The following is a 19032-nucleotide window of genomic DNA, read 5'->3' as shown; positions in this document are numbered from 1 at the left end:
AGTACAGGTTCGATGACCTGGAAATCAACGGTTTGTATTAAAGTGTACGTTTTATTCTCCATACAGCGTGCTTGTTTGGTGATAACTAAACTGATTGGTGTGCTGGGACAACGAGATTGTTCAACTGGGTTTACCTTCGTGTTGAGTGCAAGATGATCTTGTGTGTCTCTGACAGCCCCTGAACCCCCTACATCACTGTCTTTCACGGGGGTCACCAACAGCTCTGCAGAGCTTACCTGGAGCAACCCCGTTACCAGTGACTATGACAGCTTTGACCTGCAGTGGATGCCTCGTGACCCGCTGTCCATCTTCAACCCCTATGGCACCCCGGGTTCCAGCAGCCGTATCTTCAGGGGTTTGTACCCGGGACGACTCTACACCTTCAGCATTCGCACCGTGAGCGGGGGAAGGGTCAAGGGCAGCCCTCCTGCCTACAGTCAGCCAATTCACAAGAGTATCCGGACAAGTAAGTGAATCTGCAAATGGTTCCTGTTCAACTAATACTAGTTCTGTAACTTTTGTAACCACCACTTCTGTAAACACGTGATCGTTTCCTCTTAGTCGTGTAGAATAATGTAATACAATAGGAAGTTACTGGTTTAGTTAAAGTAGTTGATATTTGAAAAGAACTAGACCTGTATGGTGTATAATTAGCTAAGACTGCTCCAAGTGTTTTGAGTCAGCAGTGCAGTACACAGTTCTCACAACAGAGGGCAGCACATGACTGGCAGCGCCAGTCGAAAAAGCGACCGTTGGATGTGTCGCTATTGCATATGTAGGTGTGCCTGGTGGAGCAGACGAGCGCGAAGAAGCGCTACGCCTTGGGCCACTTATGATCCAATGGAAGCTGTTGGCGAGAAGGCCCCCTGTCCCCTAGTGCTACCCGAAAAGAAACACTCAGGTGTGCTGTTAACTGTTGACTCATCCCGAATCATTTTTCTTGGGGTCACAGACTGAAATTGGGAAAGGAGAGGAAATTGCAGAGAGCCGGCAAGTCCTGCTCCGGAAAGCTGTCTGCCTGAAGTCTTTATGTTAAAGTTTGTGCCGAAGACAAACTGCGAGCAGCAGAAAGTTAAAAAGAGCAGGACAAGTGCACAGCTGTTGTGTACATTTGCTCTGTTATCCTAAAGCTAACATGAGGGCACTGGTGAGCAGCCTTAGGCAATGACAGCGGGGGAAGCTACTGTTGTGGTGTTACGGGGAACTCTTGTTGAGCTGTTCACATGTTCAGTACACACAGTGATTTCGTTTTTCAAACAATAGCCGGCCATACGTCCAAGAGATTGCACTGGAGTATAGCAGCACTCAAGAGGAGACATTAATTACATTTACATTTATTCTTTTAGCAGATGCTTTTTCTCCAAAGTGACGTACATCTCATCATTAATCAGCAAGATATTTTTAAATACATCATAACATGCAGATTAAACCAGTGTGAGAACGTGACAGTTATGATTTTACAGTTAGATACTAATTCACTCAAAGCAGTTCAGGTTAAACACCATGCTCAGGGGTACAAAAACAATCCTTCACAGAACTCAGGTACAGAACAGGAAAAAAAATCTGCTTGTGCCCTTAACCGCTGTGCTACCTGAAAAAGGCATTATTTTAATGTTAATGGTGGTGTAATATTAGTCGGCGCCAGTGGATTATAATGAGCTATTATGTATCTGCAATGATAACCACCCCCCCTAAAGACAAAATGCCTCTGTCCTTTGCCCTCCTTTCCCCTCTGCACGATGTATCGATCCAGAAGCTGTCCACGCCTCTTGGAAACGGAGGTTGTAACGATCTGGCTAATGAGTTAGCCCAGGTCCTCACGTGGATTCCAGAAAGGCGTATAATTATATAAACCCAGACGGACACGGAAAAAAGGAAGCTCTTCTTTTTAATATCTTGTAGGCAACTATGGATGACATATTTCACACAACTGTCTTTACAATAAAATAAACAACATTAAAGTAAACTCCAAAACGTGCGAGGCACAAAATGTGTACACGGCCAAGTATATCAGCCTGCGCGCGCGCGGGAGAGAGGACCGAGGGGAGGAGCAACCCCTTAGTCTCCACCATAATACGTCATCATTACAAGGTCCTACAGACACCCGTAATGAAGATTTGCGCTGTCTTCAGCCATTTACCTCTGCCTTTAGCTTTATAGGCGTGCCCTTGGAAGGTGGGGCACACAGGGCATTTACACTGATGTCATTTCAGTTAACATTTTATTGGCACTGCTGGTCATCTCCATAGTGCTTCTCTAATGTGTTTCCACGAAATGGAAATAATAAATACATTAAAATGTTCAAGAAAGTAAAGAAACCTGTACTTCAATCCAAAAATGTCAATGTTAAACCAGAGATGAAAAGTTCTGTAGCTGGAACGTTCTCCAGAAAAGTGTGTGTAGTTGGTTGTACTATTTACAAACGTGCCAAGTGTCTAATTAGTGGCGAGGAGCGAACAAACATTGTCCAAAAGAAACTTTGCGTGGTTGGCACGCTTACCTTGTTATCCCACACAAAAGTGCTGCTGCTCAGTGGTGCGCACACACACACACGAGGACAATGGAAGCAGATTTTATTACCTGTGTTATTTCTGAGCCCAAAGTGCCTTCGCTTTTAAAATAAAAACCCTCACCCACTGGCGCCAAAAAGTTATTTTGGTACGGCTACTGAGAGTGCCATCAAATCAAATTAATACACTGAGTCATCAAAATGCATTTTAGCAGCAAATTAGATTTAATTCAATTCCCGGCGGAACATTGGGAACGAACATAAATAGACAGTTTGCGTCTCGGCCGTTCACTGACTCACCGCCTCAAATGATGAATGACACATATTAATCAACAGACAATTTTTTTTTTTTTTTTTTTACTTTATTATTAAAGCAGAGAGGCGTCCTCTGTCTTTCACGGGCCGTTGATGGGTAGAAATGGGAATCTTTCCAGATTACACTGACCCAGCCGCCCACCTTATCCACACTGTGTTTGTACATAGCCAAGGTGAGCTGTGTGTTTCCACTACAGGCTGTTTAGTTGCGGCTTGTTTATCTACTCTGTGCAAATGGAAACTACACAGATGTTAAGCTCTCCGAATGGTCTCATCAGGATCCGGTGCTCAATGTTGTGGCACTCAGTGTACAGAGAGTTTTTGACAGCGCTTCCAACATTTCCTACTATTTTGTACTCTAATTCTTTTTTCTACATCTCATTACCAGCAATGAGAACTGTCCTGTCTCTGGTTTGTCACCTGACTCTGACTGACTCCCCTCCACAGAACCTGGACGACTGCAGCACATCCACTGCCACCCACAGAGCTCCACATCCATTTCCTGTGCGTGGAGCGCCCCGGAATCCGACTACGACTCATACGCTGTAGAGTGCATGCGGCAGGACTTGCGCACCCGTGTCTTCTCACACCGCGCCACGCGTGACAGCACACTCTACGTCATCTCCCAACTGGATCCTCACCGACTCTACACCGTTTCTGTGAGGGTCATTTCTGACGGCGCCGTCAGTGACGCGGCCGAGGACAGTGTGGTCACCATGATCGACCGTGAGTAGCATCTGATGCCTCTGATGAAAATCATTGAGTGTTATTGAGCACAGGGGCGCCACACTTTCCACAATACTGGTTGTACTGCTATCTGTCTTCTTACATCACCACTATGCTGACCGTAGTACATTTAGAATACTACCCCCCATGACCTTGGTCTGTAGAATCCACATTACCATCATAAGTTGGGAGTCTCCCACGGGCAAGTTCTCCCAGGGCAATAAGGGCCCAAACAAGCGCTGTTTCTTATTGTCCACTCAAGTACACATTATCGTCCATGTCAATGTCCACTTTTGAACTGCATCCTGCTGCACCTAAAACTTTTTTAGTTCCTCTGCCCATTTTACCTAGATGTGCTCATATGTGTCCTGGTGAGTAATTTTCCTGGATTATTTCCAACTGATAGTATATTACTGTATGTTATTCTGGTCATGGCACCTTTTCCAAACTCTTTGAAACTGTGGACCCAACCTCTTTAGATGTTGTCCTATATGAAGGAGCATCCACCAAATTGCTTACATGTGCCAACGTGTTTGGTCATTAAAATTCTCATCTTAAAACCAACTATGTAGTGCCCCTCCAGTGGGGTTCTTGTTGTCATTGTGGAGGCAGGACCCCCTGGGAAGTGTCACCTCAGACACACATTTTACCGTACACCATCTTGTGGTCCATGAAATTCCCTCCTACTAATAGCAGTGTGCAGCCAGTGGACTCCATCTGGTAGTAGGTGTTACAAAGGAGGCCTGTGAGACCCCAAGCGCCCATGAGCAACACCCCGCCACCCATGTTGGACATCTTTACTACTGTCACACCCCTGCGCCCCCACTCCCTGCAATCCGTCTTCGCTCAGCAGTTTGCTGAGTCGCTCATCCAGAGGTTCAATTGATCTCTTTGCTGCTGAGTTAGTTAGTCAATCAATGGCAGGCTTCTTTTTATTTCTATTAATTTGAGGGCAACATTGATAAAGGCTGGAGACACATCTGAGAAATATGATTCTTTATTGAGGTTGTAATCATTAAAAGAGCACGGTCCGCATTCACTGCAGTCTATTCTGGTTTTGAACATAAATAATTAAAGTTGAGCTACAGCAATTACTCTTTCAAGCCTCTTACCTGCAAGGCAATGAGTTCTTCAAGGGAGCAGTTTTATGACTTTTCCACTTAGCTGTCATTTACTGTGTTTTTGCATTCGTGGATGGAGTAACTACATCGCATGTATGTGCCGGAATTGCAGTTCAAGTACCTAAAAGAAAAGAACTCCACGGTGTCTTGCTGTGACCGTATTCCAGTTCTGTCAATATGATTTATTTGAGCGGCGGAGTGGGAACTAAAGAGCTCCACCAAAAAAAAGAAGCCTTTTTGTGTGTTTTATCTTGCCGTATGAAATTATTTAGGACAGTGCAAACGCATGTTGTTAATGTGCTGCAGCTTTTGCTCAGCACTCTATTTATCACATAAACTGGGCCCAGCTCAGTCCAGTGTGGAATACATCACTTCTTTCTTTCTTTCTGATTTGAAGCATGCTACTGTCTCAGTGGAGCCTGTGGATAAGCTGCCTTCTCGACGATGTACAGGCATTAAGGGGAGCCCAGTGAAGACCATTCAAGTCAAAATGTTAATTTAGCTGACATTTTGCCCCAAAGGGACTTAGTTAGGGACAGTGTTAGCCTACTTACAATTATTTACCCATTTGTACAGCTGGGTTGGTTATACTATGCAGGTTGGGGAAAGTACCATGATCAAGGGTACTATAGCAGGAGATGGGATTCAAACTTGAGTCCTCCTAGTGCAAGTCAGCAGCTGTAACCGCTATGCCACCTGCTGGCCATGCAGGGGCCTCCTCATATGATTTTTCAGTTTTAAAGGCCAGGAAGAGTAGCGCCACACTGGAAGTACATCTAACCAGGTTGGGAAGCTAATGGAGACGTTTGTAGGAGAACAGCCAGAGAGCAGGACTAGGGAAGGAAGTGACAACTGAATTCTCGTCACACATTGGGGGCTTGGTGGGATTTACTGTGTCTGTTTGGTAGCCAAAAAACAATCCAACAGCTTTGTGCTCCTTTCAGTGGAGTTTTAACCAAGCGGGAGAGAATACACAGAGCAAACAGAGCGAGATCAGCAGACACAAGGTGTATTAACAGTCCAAACACAGCACTTGTTGTCTTCCCTTTGTAAAAACACACATCTCCTGCATGAAGCCACCAGCCAGTCTGAAGAGCTTCTACGATCGCCCACTCAAGCGTATTGTCTCACTTTACTGTTCAGACTTTATTATTCTGCTGTTTATTGCTTTTGCATTCACTCAAATGAAAATCAGAGGCTGGGATATTTTTTGAATTGGTGTGTTGTGAATATCTACACACTAAGAAGGGCTCATCTCCGGCACTCCGTACAAATGTTGGTGCATGCCAAGGTTTGCGTGCCTGAAGCCACTGTGGAAGCGGCAGCCCTGTGTGTAACCAGCTGGAGGCTCAGCAGAGATAAACCGCCAGGCAACATGAGCCAGCAGACTGTTTGGCAGAGCAGCCATGTGTGCATTACAGCGCTCAGCTCACTCAGTGAGCACCTCATTTGCATTTGGGTAGAGCTTATCTGCATGGCAGCCTTACCTCTTCTTGTTCAATGACCACTAACCAGGAGCCTCTGCTTCAGCATTTAGCTTCCATCCGGTGTACTGTACCTGCTTTTACCAGTAGTCGAATCCACCTTAGTAGTTGCCCCCAGTTAAGAATTAGTTCCATCCTCGGGGTAAATTATTCACTGTTATTTCAGTTAATCCGCTCCGGATCCTTTTCACTGCGAATCAAAGAAGATGATCGGAATTAGGCTGACTGTCGTTCTGACGGAGCAAGAACCAGAAGGAGATCGGTGCTCTTCGCTGCTCCAAAATGTTCTGTGAGACGAATAAATGGACCATCAGGGTGATGCATAAGGGCACGGAACAAAGTCGTTTGCTTGAACATTAATTAAGTTCTTTTCATCCAATGAATTCAAATGGCGTTCGATTCTTCTACCTGTTTCAGCGATAACGGAGAGCTCACAACATCAGTCTCAAGTTCTATTAGGTTACCCAGTGTAATTGGTATCTCTCAACACAGAAGAGTGCAAATGCTGACAGCCAGTGCATGTGACTCACAACAAATGAATATGTGTTCAAACTGCTGATGTGTTTATTCCGGTAAAGTGAGCAGACATAGCCTGGCCTCTTAGTGGAGATGCACTTGGCCAGTGCAACTTGCTCTTTGACTAACACAACCCCCGTCTGACCTTTGTCCACCCAAACTTCTCCAGGCCCCCCACTTCCACCACCAAACACCCGGGTTAGCGAGACGGCAGCCCGCGTCAAGCAGTCTGCCATCAGCTTCCAGTTCAACTGCAGTTGGTTCAGTGACGTCAATGGAGCCATCAAGTTCTTCGCTGTCATCGTGGCGGAGTCTGATGGTACGCCCTTTCCTCCCCTCTGACTGAGCTGCTTTTACTGCTAAGCAACTTGCTGCCCCAGTTTTTGTTTACTAATATGGCTCTATATTATTACAGGATGTACAGTAATAGTCCATATGGAGGAACACATTTATTACTGTTACCAGTAGGCTGCTTGTTGACATTGTGTGACAGTTTGAGGCCCACTGTCCACAGTTCAGACGAGTTCCATTTTTTGTTGGCCACAGACAAAGCGATGGTGCAGCCGGACCAGCAGCACCCATTACCTTCATATGCACACTACAAGCGCAACAGCTCTATCAAGGTCTACCAGACAAGCTACTTCCAGAGCCCCTGCTCTGAGGAGCCCGAGAGTGGGGAGCAGGTCATTGATATTAATCTGGGCACAGGCATGGAGGCCCTGGGAGGGCGTTGTGATCCAGACCCCGACCAGAACCAGAATTCTTTCTGTGATGGACCACTGAAATCCAAAACTGCCTATAGGTATGATCATCTTTACTAGTGGAGAACTGTCTTGATGTCCAGCATGACTTTTGTATAGCTTTTGTGGCACAACACAGCTGGGTCACAACGATCTAGACATGATGACTACAATAAGAAAATGCAAAATAAAGAAAGCATAAAAAATTACTCTAATCTTCCCAAGTTCATTAAAATTATCCCACAGATTAAGCACCGATTTATCAATCAACTGTTGTCAACCAAACATTTATATTTACAATAACTAATAATGTGGACTAAGAGGTACAAATAAAGATTCATGCTGAAGATCTTTTGAGTATGTAAATCAAAGTTAACATTTTTATACTTCAGATGTTATTGTACTAAGGCATTAGAATTTCATTGCATTCTTTGTGTTTCCCTTGAAATTGCCAAAGATGGTAGTTTTAAAACATTTACATATGTAGTGGAGAGGAAAACTAGTGCCTGTCCTATTTCAATATATCTTCAAGTTTAATCACTCCTCAGGTAATGTTTGCTCAGACCAACACAGACTGAGTACATAGCCCACCACCCTTTTCCCTTGGGTTTTAGAGAGGTCACGGTGGTATCACCATGCTGGATGTTCTGCTTGGTCCAGGGCAGCCCAGTGAGACACCAAGTAGAATGACGTGTCAGTGTGTACTTGCCCCTGGAGCGCTTCCCCAAGGTTTCTCACCAGCTCTGTGTCACTCGTCCCTCAGGCTCAGCATCCGCGCTTTCACAAAGCTCCTGGATGAGGAGCGTAGGGAGTTCCCCCAGCCGCTGTACACTGACACCTTCCTGTCCCTGCCCCTGGTCACCGAGGCAGGTGAGTCCAGCCCCAGTCTGTATTCGTACCTTCATGTCCCTGGCACCGGCTCACCGAAGCATGAGGGAATGGCTCTAGTTTTCTGGCCTGCCTTGGGAACTAGTCTGTGTGCCTCTAACAGAGGGTTTTCTCACAGACTCCCCTCTCAACCTGAGAAATTTGAGTCCAGACATTTTCCACTCCTCCAGCTAAGGTGATAGCAGATCCTCATAGTACTACTTTGTGCAAACAGCATGTCAGTCGAGGTACAGTTCAATCAGGTTCAGCTCCATGCTGATTATGTTGATTTAGTTATGTGAACTGGGTGAGACTGGTGCTGTTGCATCATTTTTCGTGTGTGGTTTTGTTCACCTGGACTTTTTTTGGCACATAGAGCCTCTGAACGGAGTCATCAAGGGCATCAGTGCTGGTATGTTCCTCATTGCCATGGTGATCGGGGTCACTGCGCTACTCATCTGCCGCCAGAAAGTTCGCAAAGTGTGAGTCCCCCCGCCATAGTAGAAGTGCTCTACAAAATGTTTCCTTGCTTGAGAAGTGCATAGTCACTGTCACTTAACTGTCATTTACACTGTCTTTAGATCATGGTTGGTACAGCTTTTTTGAGGAATGGAGGAAAACTAAGAAAAGTTCCTTGCAGTCCAGCTTCTTCTACAATATTGGAATCTCTTCTCCTCTTTCTGCTTATTAATACATCTGTAGTTGCTCAGGGATTGATTTGATCAGTTTTCCTTCTGCTGTAGATCTTGCTTCTGCTCTCAGTTATCAGGGCACTGTTGCCTTGTTAACGGTGGCGAGATGCTGATCAGTCCCTCTGGCTGTGTATTCCAGGAGTGTACGGGAGCGGACGATGGTTCGGGTGGGCATGCGGAGAGAGAGGCCCTCATCGGGGATGCTGCTCGGTGTGAGAAGGTGAATGAACATATAAATGAAAAACAAAGCAAGGAAAGTAACACAGAAACACTGCATCAGTTGTTCAGGTCCAGCTGGTCTTGAGTTTCAGCTCTGTCTTTAAGTTCCCCTTTATCCAAGAAGTGTTCAGTGAATTCAGGTACTTGTACACACATGTTCAGGCTGCACTGGAACGCATACAGGAGGCGGTGTTTGCATGCAGAGCACAGAACTTTGTTCACTCCTTATTCTGTCAGATCGTATTAGAGACCCGGTGACTCCATATATACACTGGGCTGTGGCTGTCCTCACAGGGTTAAAAAAATCAGAGGTGCATAGCTTTACTATGCTGCATGTCTTAACATAGAACTACGTGTGGGTGGTGAGCCCTGACCCACTCGGCCAAATATCAGTTCGGTCACTGCTGCATCCACGTACATGAGCTCGTGCTGCACAGCAATGTGGGGTGCGCGGGAAGTCAGTGGTTGAGGCTCTGAGGCCGCCTGAGGCGATTTTGCAGCCTCCCGCGCATGCTGCTCACGCTGTCGCTGAGCCGCTGTCTTGCTTGGCTGGTGTCTGTCGTTTTCCTGCCGGCGTGATACGTGTCCAATAGTATGGCTCTCTAGCGACGAGTTGACGTGCTGACGTCAACGCTGATGTAGTTCGAACATGATGACATGTAACACAAGGTGTGGCAACTCCATAACGAGCCAAATGAGGGACACTTTTGCAACATTGCCAGCGAGCCAAATGTGAGACATTTTTGCAACGGTGCCACCTCGCTCAGGCTGAACTGGCAGCGCCCATTCATGTCTCTTTTGATGCGGTGTTCCTTCCTCTGTCCAACGGTATATGCACTATCTCTCTGTGTCTTTTCATTTGCAAGCAGTAGCAGCAAGAAGAGTTGCATTTTTTTGTGACAGGCAATTCCCAAGTTATCCCCCCTACGTATTAAGGAGAAAGACATAGAACGCTACATAGTTCTACGTCAAAAGCAGCATATGACATCATCCCAGAAACATCGGGCTTGGATGAACTTCTATCATCTATGGAAATACCCATCTGTGCAGTTCCTTGCAAAATTGACCCAGTTGGTATAGCAGATGCAGGGTGTTTGAGTCCACACAGCAGGTTGTCGCTTCTATTCCCTACCCAGCGGTGGCACCCTGAGCCCCAGGTTCAAGTGGGCAGCACTGCAGAGGCTGGTGGCTTTAAGATGCATGTGCAGCACCGCACACAAAAGTTCACTTTATTAGAACTTTTAGTGCCTTTACCCACTGAAAGATCCACCCTCACTAATGTGTCGCCAGTTTTCTGTGTAATTTGAGAATGTCCTTGCTTGTGCTGCACAAAATAGAGTAAAACAACTTTGGGGTGCACATTAAAACTGCTAATGGAGAGCAGAAAATTGTGCTTTTAATGTATGTAAATGTAAGATAAGGGAAAACGGCTTTAATGGGATTTAATTCCTAATCACCAATTTTCTCTACTCTTTTCAGTAATCGCCGGATTTCAAGGTAGGTTTTGGCTGTTTCCCCCCCCCCCCCCCATTTAAGTGATTGCATTTCAGCGAACACTTTGTTCTTAGTGTGAGGTTCTTAATGGACTTATGTTTTTTTCCAAAAGCCCCATTAAAGCTGTGCACTTTGAGTACCATCTCGCCAAACTCATGGCCGACTCCAACTACCTCCTGTCTGAGGAGTTTGAGGTAGGAGAAGTGAGACGTTTTCTGCTCCTGCAGCCCTACAGGTGATGCTGTCACACCATTAAACCCCCTGCCCCTCGTTTCTCCTCCCAGGACCTCAGAGATGTTGGCCGGAACCAGCCATATGACACGGCACTTCTACCGGAGAACAGAAGCAAGAATCGATACAACAATATACTGCCCTGTAAGTCTGTAGTTTGTCTTTGACAGCTGTCTGCAGCTGTGGCAAATTCAACAGTAGCGGTCAGAATTTCACACACCATCAGCGTGGACTTGAAAGACGTATTTACAGCACCTGCTATAGCCTCACTGCTCCTATAGCTTGTCTCTCGTTGCCAAGACTCATTGTCCTCGTTTCTGAATGTGCAAGCAGAACTCATCAGTTATGACCACTGCTGCCTGAAATTGTTTGTGCGGTGCCATCAGAGCTTTTATTTCTTTCTTTGTGTGAGGAAGTTTCAGGATTTAATCAGCTATGCTTTTCAAATCAGTTCAGGCCTAGTTTATGTTTTAGGCAACACACTGTTTTTGGCCATTGCCTGTTTATGATGCTTTAAATCAAAGAGCCCAGCTGACCACTTCAAATGGGTTTAATGAATTCAGATGTGACGTGCACCCAAAGACTCCAATGTGTCCATGTTGAACCATTAAGTTGTTTCGGATCATTTTAGTGAGAAATAACCGTAGGTCCCTAACAGCTTCTGCAATGGAACACTTGTCAGTTGGCACTCCATCATGCAGTCATTAGTATTCTCCTTGGCAGATGAGGCCATTTTTAAATTCCAGATCTTCTGTTGAGGCCCTGCTACATTCAGCCTTAGTCATCTGTAATGCCACAATGGGGTGCGTTCCCATTGGCGCTCAGTCGTGAGCTCCACTACCTGCGCACAGAGGATCCCCCCAGCCAAGGAGCAGCCAGTCAGCTTGGCTGATGAGCACGACATGCATTAACCCCTGTATCTCACCACGTCTAGACGACTCAACGAGAGTGAAGCTGTCCTACGTGGATGATGACCCATGCTCTGACTACATCAACGCAAGCTACATCCCAGTAAGTGATTCCGTGTGGGTGTCTGTTGGTATGCTTGTTTTTTCCCCCCTTTGCCTCATCCTCAAAGGTGACAGCACCAGTCTTCTCAGCCAGTGGCTCCCTGCTGACCGAGGAGAGGGCTCAGCTTAGCTTAGTGTTGACTCATTGAATATTAGGAATCACTCTAGCATGCACTTTATTACCCAGCCCAATGAAATAGATGTAACAGATAAAAACAGAAAGAAAATGTAGCCAGCAGTGAGTTGCCCAAGGCTACAGCAGGACACATACAACACAGTAGTGCAAGAAGTCACAGGAATTACATAGAAATAAATGAATCGTGCAATTATGAACAATGGATGGAAATAAAGAGTAGCAGTACAGGCAGCTCAGCAGCGCTGGGGCAATAATAGGTCAGTACCATCATAATTCATTAAATGGCCTAATGGCTGATAGCAGGAGTGAGCTCAGATGGTCCTTTGGAACAGCACCACTGGACTAGACTGTTTCTAAAGGTGCTGCTCATTTTTATCCAAGGAGACATTGAGAGGGTGACAGTCACTGTCTGTGATGGACAGGAGTTTGTGTAGGGTCTTGAAATGATTGTAATCCAACACTTTTTACTAAAAGTGTTGGATTACAATCATTTCCCAAACTGTTACGATGATGCCGATGGCCTTGATTCCATTAACAGGTAGTTAGTTAGGCAGCATGTAGATCCCAGGTGTGCTGAACAGCCACTTTCCTGGGCTCCAGACAACCAGAGTCTTCAGGGGACTTGCTGGTGGTACAGAAGGAGCCACGCTAATTTGTGCTCAACTCAGGGCTGTCTACCATAATCACACTGAGAATCTGTTTCGGAAGTAACCCCTTCATACTGGAACTTGGTTTCTAGCAGCTGGACAGATATTCCCCAGAGGGTGGCTCATTTGTTAGCACCATCGCTCAAAGATCATGTTTCCTACCACTTGAAATTGACGTGTTTCGTGTGTTTGGCAGTAATGGCAGAGATAGCAGGCAAGGTGAAAAGGAACAGAGTTTACCAAAAATACAACCCTAACGCTAAGTCTTACATGTGTCTTCCAGGTGCCTTTGGATGTCTTGTACAAACTGCCTGTATTGCATGATCAGGACTTACATAGGGCTTTAAAAGGCTCCATGGTTATACATATCTATGGAAACTTGTGTCCCTGTGGGGGTCTGGAGCCCCACAAGAACATTGGTCTTGAGTTAATTAATGTAGATCGACATCCTCCCTAATTACCCCTGCTGATGTAATAGCGTTACAAGTCAGGAGAACAGCCGAGGAACACTGCCGAGTTGTTATGTGTAGGTAGGGCAGACACACGTGACTTACTGCCTTCTGTGCTCTAGCTGTACTCCTGAGCACTGGCTCCCTGCATGTGTATTTCAGGGCAACAACTTCAGGCGGGAGTACATCGCCACACAGGGCCCATTACCAGGCACAAAGGACGACTTCTGGAAGATGGTTTGGGAGCAGAACGTGCACAACATTGTCATGGTGACACAATGTGTGGAGAAGGGCAGGGTGAGTAGTAGATATAGAGAATGTGAAGAAGACTGGGGAGAGCACATGGGTCGGCCGCTCTGACTGCATATGGGGGTCTTCCCATCCTGCTGCAGGTGAAGTGTGACCACTATTGGCCCTACGACCAGGACCCCTTGTACTATGGAGACCTCATCGTGCAGATGCAGGCAGAGTCTGTGCTGCCGGAATGGACTATTCGTGAATTTACCATCTGCAGCGTGAGTGGAGCGGCCCACATGCTGATGCTCAAATCTTGTACTGTGCTTCACGGAGAAACTGTAAACTTCTTAATGTCCCCTACAGGAGGACCAGCTGAGGTACAACCGGGTGGTCCGGCAGTTCCACTACACCGTGTGGCCTGATCATGGCGTGCCTGAGACCACGCAGTCACTCGTCCAGTTCGTGAGGACTGTCAGGGACTACATCAACCGCAGCCCTGGCTCTGGGGGCACAGTTGTTCACTGCAGGTGTGTGCGTTTCCATTGCAGTACAGCAACATTGCTGCACACGACCCCGGGAGTCACCATGATCGCACATCATAAATGTGCTCACACACACCTACATAAAAGTTACTTGTTGTTGAAACTGGGATGGAGAGCTCAGTACAACCACAGGGCCCCAGTGGTTTTTTTTGAACACTGGAACTGTGTATGTGATAGACACTCTCCTGTAACGCAGTTGTTACAGTTGCTGTGAATTTTGGCTTTCAAGTGCACCAACATCACTCTTCCCTAAACTTGATGACAAAGACACAGGGAAACTGCTTTGCACGTCGTTCAGTCAGTCAGATCCCCTGATCGCCCATATAAGCGGTTACGTGTATCGCAAAGCTTGTGTTGGAGTAACGTATATACTAGGGTGGCAGGGACTGCAGCGGTCAAGGAGCTACTCTTAGATGCACAATTTAGAGCAAAGAGCTCATCGGAATGATCACAGTAATAATGTGGTTCTTTGGCTTCCAATGCTGCAGGAGTGAGCGAACACACAGTCGAGTCACTTTCCTTTCCTTGCCTGAGTGGTGGAGCATAACGGCAGAAGCTTGCGCCTAACATTTCTACAGTTAAAAAAACGCACTTCTGATGCAGCAGAGCCCTGTAATGGTATTTGGCCTTTCGGATAGAGAACATCACTACTTTGTGTCTGTGTCCTTGAGTCACAATTTCCTCTGTCCCTCAACGAATGACTCGAGCTCCTCCGGCAGCACAGAATGACCCCTTTGTCATCTTTCCGTCCAAATCCATTTTTCTAATGGTTGTCCTGTTCCAAGAGGAGGTTATTGCATTTCTTGGAAGATATTACACACTCGCTGACCTTTGCACGTCAGGCACCGCGGTGCATTTTTTGATACAACCCTGCCAGCTGCAGTCGTAAATAATACATTAATTTTAATAGGGTTGTACCAGGACTGTTAGCATGGATGACAGTGCAACTTCGCTTTCCCAAGTGCTGACTAAATATCCTTTTGTGTTTACATGCAGTGAGTTCAGCTGATAGTGAGGATTGGAAGTGTACCCAGTTCACTGTTTTACTGTGTGGTAACTGTAGTAGCTGTGTAATTTCAGCCTTAACATGGTAATTACTTCCTGCCAAGACTCATTGTGCAAGTGTAACTTGTGCCTTTTGAAGAGCATGAAGAGTGCTCTGTACAAAGCAGCCAAAGTGTAGTGTTGGAACAGGTTCTGTGTTCCCTGCTGAACGAGTGTGTGCTGCACTCTTCTCTCGCAGCGCCGGGGTGGGCCGGACGGGCACCTTCATCGCCCTGGACCGGGCCCTGCAGCAGCTCGATGCCAAAGACACCGTGGATATCTACGGCATCGTGTTTGATCTGCGTCTCCACCGCTCCCACATGGTGCAGACCGAGGTAACGCCCCTGCAAAGTGAGAATTTTCCGGTTTTGCGAGTGCAGCTCCTGTGTGAACATCTGCTGTTTATTTTATCTGCAGTTACAGAAGCGTTCGCACTTACTGATCGGTAACTGTTGGACGGCCCAGTGAAATGTGTTTTCATGGAGATGTAAACAGTCGCAGTGCTAAGAAAGTAAAGGGAGGGAGCAAAGTTCTGCGGCGAGTGAAGCCCGATCACACAACAGCCTGTTTCACCGCACACTGAGTGGAAAGGAGCGACTCTGTGGACAACCATCGTTTCACTGCGACTCGGAGCTCAGCCCAGCTTTTCACACAGCTGTTGCTGGGGTGAAACTAAGGCAGAAGTTTAAGAAATCTGATTGTTAAAGTAGTTGTCAAGGAAATGTTGAAAACAACCATTTGTTCGTTTTCAATGTGATGGCAACCCTTTGTCTTACGAAATATATTTTCTGATTTCCACATCATCACAAACATCAAGCTGCAATATTTATCTCTTGTGCCAGCTACTGAGGAACTTACTGTTGAATGTAATGGGGGCTGGAGCAGGTGCTCGGTTCTGCAGGCGGCTACTCGTGCAACGTGTGCAGCAAACAGCAGTGGAGTGCATTCTGCTCACATCCGCACGCAGAGGTTTTTTACAGCTGTAAATAAAACAGTAACTGACCAGAGCTCCACCAGGGTGTTTGTGCTCAGCTGTAACTCCGGTATTCCTTTCTTACCCAACGTGAAATTCACCAGTACCAGTAATGCAAGTACAACAATAGGAAATAAAGCATTATTTATATTAGTTATATTAAAAATAAAAAAAGGAAGGTCTGTGTTATTGATCTCAAAGCACAAACAGCCATGCATTAAATTTGAAGTTGGAGGATAACAGGTGACACGTTCTCCACCTATCTGCCCTGAGCCCAGCAGTGAAGAAGCCATAGGATCACGTACAGTTTGTTCATCAGTCTTTTCCTTCATTGCCCTTTCGGAAAACACGAAGCAGCTCTTACTATTGGCAATCGCTACCTGTTCTTAGGTGCGTTGGGTGCCATTTCAGCTGCTAAGTACTCGGTTTCGTACAATTCAGCTGCAGCTAATTTTCTCTGTCAGGAGTTACACGCTGACACACTGAGTGCCCCATCCCATGTCTCTGTGCGGCACTAGCAACACAGTCCACCGAGGAAGTGTAGCACCCGCTGGAAGCTCTACGTCAGCCTTTAACTCTAGGCCCAATGAATGAGCAGGAAATCTGCAAGTGGACAGTTACTGGGTGGGATCTTGAGCAAATTCTATGTCAGTATCGGTGTTTGGTTCTAATCCCATTAGAGCCAGTCTGTCCCACAGACCTACTGAGAAGTGCGTGTTTGTCGTTCCCGCACAGTGCCAGTACACCTACCTGCACCAGTGCGTGAGAGACGTCCTGAGGGCCCGAAAGCTGCGGCATGAGCAGGAGAACCCCTTGTACCCCATCTACGAGAACGTGGCTCCTGACTACCACAGAGGTGAGAGACACCCTCTGAAATGCTTTAGACCTTGTTTACACAAACATTCCTGGTGCTTACAAGGCTGCACCCCGCCCCCACCATGGTTACTCGGACCACATCACTGTTATGTTAATCCCAGCATACAGATCACTCCTGAAACGTGCCAAACCAGTCCTGAAACAGGTGAGAACCTGGTCTGAGGGAGCCATCTCAGCACTTCAGGACTGCTTTGAACACACAGACTGGAATATGTTCAGAGAGCCTGCTACATACCACAACACCACAAACTGGGAGGAATACACAGAATCAGTGACTGGCTACATCAGCAAGTGGACAGATGATGTGACTTCCTTCAAGACCATCACCACACGTGCAAACCATAAACTGTGGATGACTGCTGAGGTATGCTCACTGCTGAAAACCCGAGACACTGGTAAGAAGGCAGCCCTCTGAACAGCAAGAGCCAATCTGTCCCGGGCTATCAGAGAGGTGAAGCTCAGCTACGCAGGAAGAAGCTACCATCATTTTCTAAATTCCAAGGACACAAAGCGCATGTGGCAAGGCATTCAGGCCATCACAGACTACCAAGCTACATCACTTGCCTGTGATGGTGACACCTCGCTCCCAGATGCGTTGGATGATTTCTACGCATGGTTCGAAGCACAGAACATGCCAGCACGTAAGACCACCCCAGCTCCCTCCAACCGGGTACTTTGTCTGCAGTAGACGTCAGGAAGACTCTATCCAGAGTTAACCCACAGAAAGCTGCAGGTCTTGACAACATACCTGGCTGGGTACTCAGGGAATGTGCTGTTCAGCTTGCAGATGTCTTCACGGACATCTTCAACATTTCCCTGAGCCAGGCAGTTGGCCCTGTGTGCTTCAAGACGACCATCATCATCCCTGTGCCGAAGAAATCATCTGTGTCCTGTCTGAATGACTACTGACCAGTTGCACTCACACCTATCATTATGAAGTGCTTCGAGTGGCCAGTCATGAAACACATAAAGAGCAGTCTTCCCACCACACTGGACCCATTCCAGTATGCCTATTGTCCCAACCATTCAACAAAAGATGCCATATCTGCTACCATCCACCTTTCTCTGACCCATCTGGATAAAAACGACAACTATGTAATGATGCTGTTCATTGACTTCAGTTCAGCATTCAACACAATCATCCTTCAGAAATTGATTACAAAGTTGAGCCTGCTGGGTCTGGCCACCTCTCTCTGCAACTGGATCTTGAACTTTTTGACTGGGAGACCCCAGTTCATCAGGATCAGCAACTCCACCTCCAGCACCACCACACTGAACACCAGCACTTCCCAGGGCTGTGTGCTCAGTCCACTGTTGTTTACCCTACCGAGTCATTACTGTGCTGCAAAGAACAGTTCAAATCATATCAAGTTTGCTGACAACACTACAGTTGTGAGCCTCATCAGCAACAGTGATGAATCAGCATACAGAGATGAGGTGAACCAGCTTGCAGAGTGGTGTAAAGACAACAATCTATCTTTTAATGTTGATAAGACTAAAGAGATGATTGTTGACTTAAGGAGGACCCAAGTAGACCACTCACCACTGCACATCAACGGAACAACTGTGGAGAGCGTCAAAAGCTCTGATGGAGGACCTCTCCTGGACTTTCAGCACCACGTGCCTAGCCAAGAAGGCCCAGCAGCGTCTTCACTTCTTACGGAGGCTGAAGAGAGCCAAACTTCCCCTTCTCATCCTCGCCACCTTCTACAGAGGGATGATAGAGAGCGTCCTGACCAGCTGTTTCACCCACCGTGTGGTATGGGAACTGCATAGTCTCTGACCACAAGACCCTACAGCGAGTTGTAAGAACAGCTGAAAAGATTATCGGAGTCCCTCTACCCACCATCAGCACCTCATACAAAAACCACTGCATCCGCAAAGCCGCCATCATTGTAGATGACCCCTCTCAGCCCTCTCATGGGCTCTTCGCCCTGTTGCCATTTGACAGGAGGTACAGGAGCATTCGTGCCACTACCAGAAGACTCTGCAACAGTTTCTTCCCTGAGGCAGTCAGATTACTGAACACCCTGCTGCCTCCCAACACTCACCTGGCACAAACAGCAAACCCAGCATGACTCTATACACTACAAACTGCCTACAGTTCACAGCCCATGTCCACGTCCTGTCCTGTTATTTATTGTACTGTCTTGTACTCTGTTCTGTGTCACACCATGGTCTCCAGAGAAATAGCATATTGTTCC

General features: G+C 46.7%; 1 protein-coding gene across 2 annotated transcripts in view; it reads left to right on the top strand.

The window, feature by feature from the left end:
- LOC108936503 (receptor-type tyrosine-protein phosphatase beta-like) overlaps positions 1-19032 on the top strand; it is a 49228-nt gene that overhangs the window by 29042 nt on the left and 1154 nt on the right. For both annotated transcript variants that reach the window (XM_018755884.2, XM_018755885.2), the window contains 16 exons: positions 176-466; positions 3272-3550; positions 6841-6990; positions 7218-7473; positions 8175-8281; positions 8655-8760; positions 9110-9190; positions 10669-10686; positions 10796-10877; positions 10968-11058; positions 11849-11925; positions 13319-13453; positions 13549-13671; positions 13757-13920; positions 15179-15314; positions 16688-16808. In XM_018755884.2, the coding sequence (XP_018611400.2) occupies positions 176-466; positions 3272-3550; positions 6841-6990; positions 7218-7473; positions 8175-8281; positions 8655-8760; positions 9110-9190; positions 10669-10686; positions 10796-10877; positions 10968-11058; positions 11849-11925; positions 13319-13453; positions 13549-13671; positions 13757-13920; positions 15179-15314; positions 16688-16808 (2217 nt within the window). The remainder of the gene's footprint in view (positions 1-175; positions 467-3271; positions 3551-6840; positions 6991-7217; positions 7474-8174; positions 8282-8654; positions 8761-9109; positions 9191-10668; positions 10687-10795; positions 10878-10967; positions 11059-11848; positions 11926-13318; positions 13454-13548; positions 13672-13756; positions 13921-15178; positions 15315-16687; positions 16809-19032) is intronic.

The sequence above is a fragment of the Scleropages formosus genome, chromosome 24, assembly GCF_900964775.1.
Source record: "Scleropages formosus chromosome 24, fSclFor1.1, whole genome shotgun sequence".
Classification (NCBI taxonomy): Eukaryota; Metazoa; Chordata; class Actinopteri; order Osteoglossiformes; family Osteoglossidae; genus Scleropages; species Scleropages formosus.
The sequence above is the reverse complement of the archived record's forward strand: the minus strand, read 5'-3'. Positions and strand labels throughout refer to the sequence as shown.